This window comes from Aptenodytes forsteri, unplaced genomic scaffold (genome assembly GCF_000699145.1).
Source record: "Aptenodytes forsteri isolate BGI_AS27 unplaced genomic scaffold, ASM69914v1 Scaffold112, whole genome shotgun sequence".
In the NCBI taxonomy this organism is placed as follows: domain Eukaryota; kingdom Metazoa; phylum Chordata; class Aves; order Sphenisciformes; family Spheniscidae; genus Aptenodytes; species Aptenodytes forsteri.
Genome location: NW_008794883.1, coordinates 2,296,233 through 2,298,527, shown reverse-complemented (window position 1 = coordinate 2,298,527; position 2,295 = coordinate 2,296,233). Strand labels below are relative to the sequence as shown.

Genomic DNA, 2,295 nt, shown 5'->3' with positions numbered 1-2,295 from the left:
AGGCATTTTAAAAAAAAAAAAAAAAAAAAAGAGAGAGGGGCTAAGGACATCTTGCAAGTGTCCTCTTTTCTGCTGCTTTTGCACACTTCTCTTTAGTGAGATTTTTTTTCTTTCCTCTGGTTTAATGAGCTGAATCAGCTTGGTAAACAATCAGCTGAGTGCCACAGCCACCATAAATGAGAAGCAGGATTGCAGAGCCAGGAGACGGGTAGGAAAGAGGAGAGGAGGAATGTAAAGAGTAGAGCCAACTCTATCAGTGACAGCAAGCTGTGAGATCAGCTTAGTCTGCCTTCCCTAACTCCACCCTTTGGGCCAAATCTAGCTGCTTAACAGCAGCACAGAATTCATCGCTCAAGAGGAGGAAGGACAAATGAAGTTGCTGCTCCAGAGATTATGTGACCTTCTTACTCTCAGTACAGTTAATTCAGTTTTGGGTGCCAGAAAGGAAAAGGTACAAAGGACAGATAAGGTAGAGCGAGAGCGTAAGCATGTCTGCGTGTGCGAGTATCAGTCATTTCACAAGTATGAAGGGGTGACAAGTGAAGCCCAGCTGGTAAGATGTAATGGCTTGAATAGAATATTCCACCAGGAAGAGCCACTGACTTCAGGCCAAAACTGTGACTCCATATCTACTTATTCCATATTAGTAAGTGTTATATAGTATTTAATTTTCAAAGCACATTTGAAAATTGCTTGGGAAATCCATCTCTTGTGTTCCAGCCCTACTGCTGACCCAGTGTAACTACAGCGCAAAATGTTCTTTACAGCTAACAAAACTAAACTTAACAGTTTCATGAAGGACAGAACATGGTTAACTTTTCCATTTCAATCTTGGGTGTCACTGCTCAAAAAAGATGTCGTTACTCATTACAATGACAAACAAAATGTAAATACTTACATATTTCCTGCATACTCTTTTGAAGGCTTTGAAGAAACTGTAACATTTTTCTCAAAGTAGAAAAAGGAAAAATAAAAACTTAGCAGTTGATAAAGAGTTGTCAACTAATTTCTAAAGGAAAACAGTTTTAAACACTTTTTGCAACAAAATGTATTTAATAAAAATAACTTTATAAACAATATTATCTAACATTTTCTTACTGAAACTTTTATCACTCTCCATCCTGAAGTATCTTGACTGTATGATAAAATTTTTTCTGAAACTTCATCCGTAATTTTCTTATAGTCCATTTATCTGTAGAGATTTAAAAGCAATTTGCTAGTATACGATAAAAGCATTCCTTAAAGAGCAAAAAACATAGGGCTCGTTCCTGTATTCTTTCCACATGCTTTAGTATATGTTAACTGAGTATTTCTATCAAATGAACTTTTTATTCATCATATTAAATTTCAGAAAAAGACGGTCTTTATTTAAACAAAATTCTGTAATTGACTTCCAGTCTGGACTACTGAGAAGTAGCTGTTGGTGCGGATCTTGAGAATGAATTACAGCATCTAGTGAGACACACCGTTCACTCCATATTAAATCCATCTTTACTCCACATTAGAACTTCCCCTCTTTACACAGTTTATCACCTGAGAGTCTGATTCTGCAATGATTTGCTGAAGTCATTAGATTAGTAGCCATCTTATGTAGTTAAAACACGAGGCTCAAACAACTGAAGAGAGAATTTTCTTACACCAGAGCTTTATGCAACTGTCATTACAGGCTGCGCTACTGTGGAAACCCTTTGGCAAGCGAGAGGCCTGGCTCTAGCAATAGCGCAGCAGCAAGGCTATAGAAGCCACCCTTAGTGAGCCGCCCTCCGCTCAGCCCTTTCCAGCCCAACCCAGCCCTCCCCAACGCTGTTATCTCCCGTGTGCTGGAGCTCCCCGCCTCTTCACCCCTTCTGCCCCCAACACGTGCAGTATCGCTCAGGGAGCTCTTTCTGACAAGAATATCAGCTGTGCTTCTCAGGCCGATAGCGCTGAACACTCCCGGACCAGTCTCTCACACAACCTTAACTTCATACCTAAACCTTTAAGGGGCTGTCCCGTGTAACGGGTTGCACAGACTTTTCCAGAGCCACCTCAGTGACATCCTGTGGAATTTAGCCAGGTGTTCGGCTTGTGCCCCCTAAGGAGGGGCGCCCGCCGAGGGCTAGGGCGGAGCGCATCGCACACCCTCAGCCGGGCACGAATTCGCGGCGCCTCCGGCGGGGTGGTGGGCTGGGCCGGCCGGGCCCACCAGCACACGCAGCCCCCGCACCCAGCTCGGGGAGCGCTGACAGGCGAAGCCGAGCGATGAGAACGCGGCGGAGCCGAAGGCCTGGCCGACGAGACCCCCATCCTCCGCGG

General features: G+C 44.0%; 1 protein-coding gene across 1 annotated transcript in view; it reads right to left on the bottom strand.

Moving 5' to 3' along the window:
- STARD6 (StAR related lipid transfer domain containing 6) overlaps positions 1 to 1,188 on the bottom strand; it is a 7,123-nt gene extending 5,935 nt beyond the window's left edge. Inside the window, exons 1-2 of the mRNA XM_009274742.2 lie at positions 1,099 to 1,188; positions 899 to 948 (exon numbers count right to left, since the gene is read on the bottom strand). Of these exons, the coding sequence (XP_009273017.1) occupies positions 899 to 948; positions 1,099 to 1,188 (140 nt within the window). The remainder of the gene's footprint in view (positions 1 to 898; positions 949 to 1,098) is intronic.
- Between the last annotated feature and the right edge of the window lie 1,107 nt (positions 1,189 to 2,295).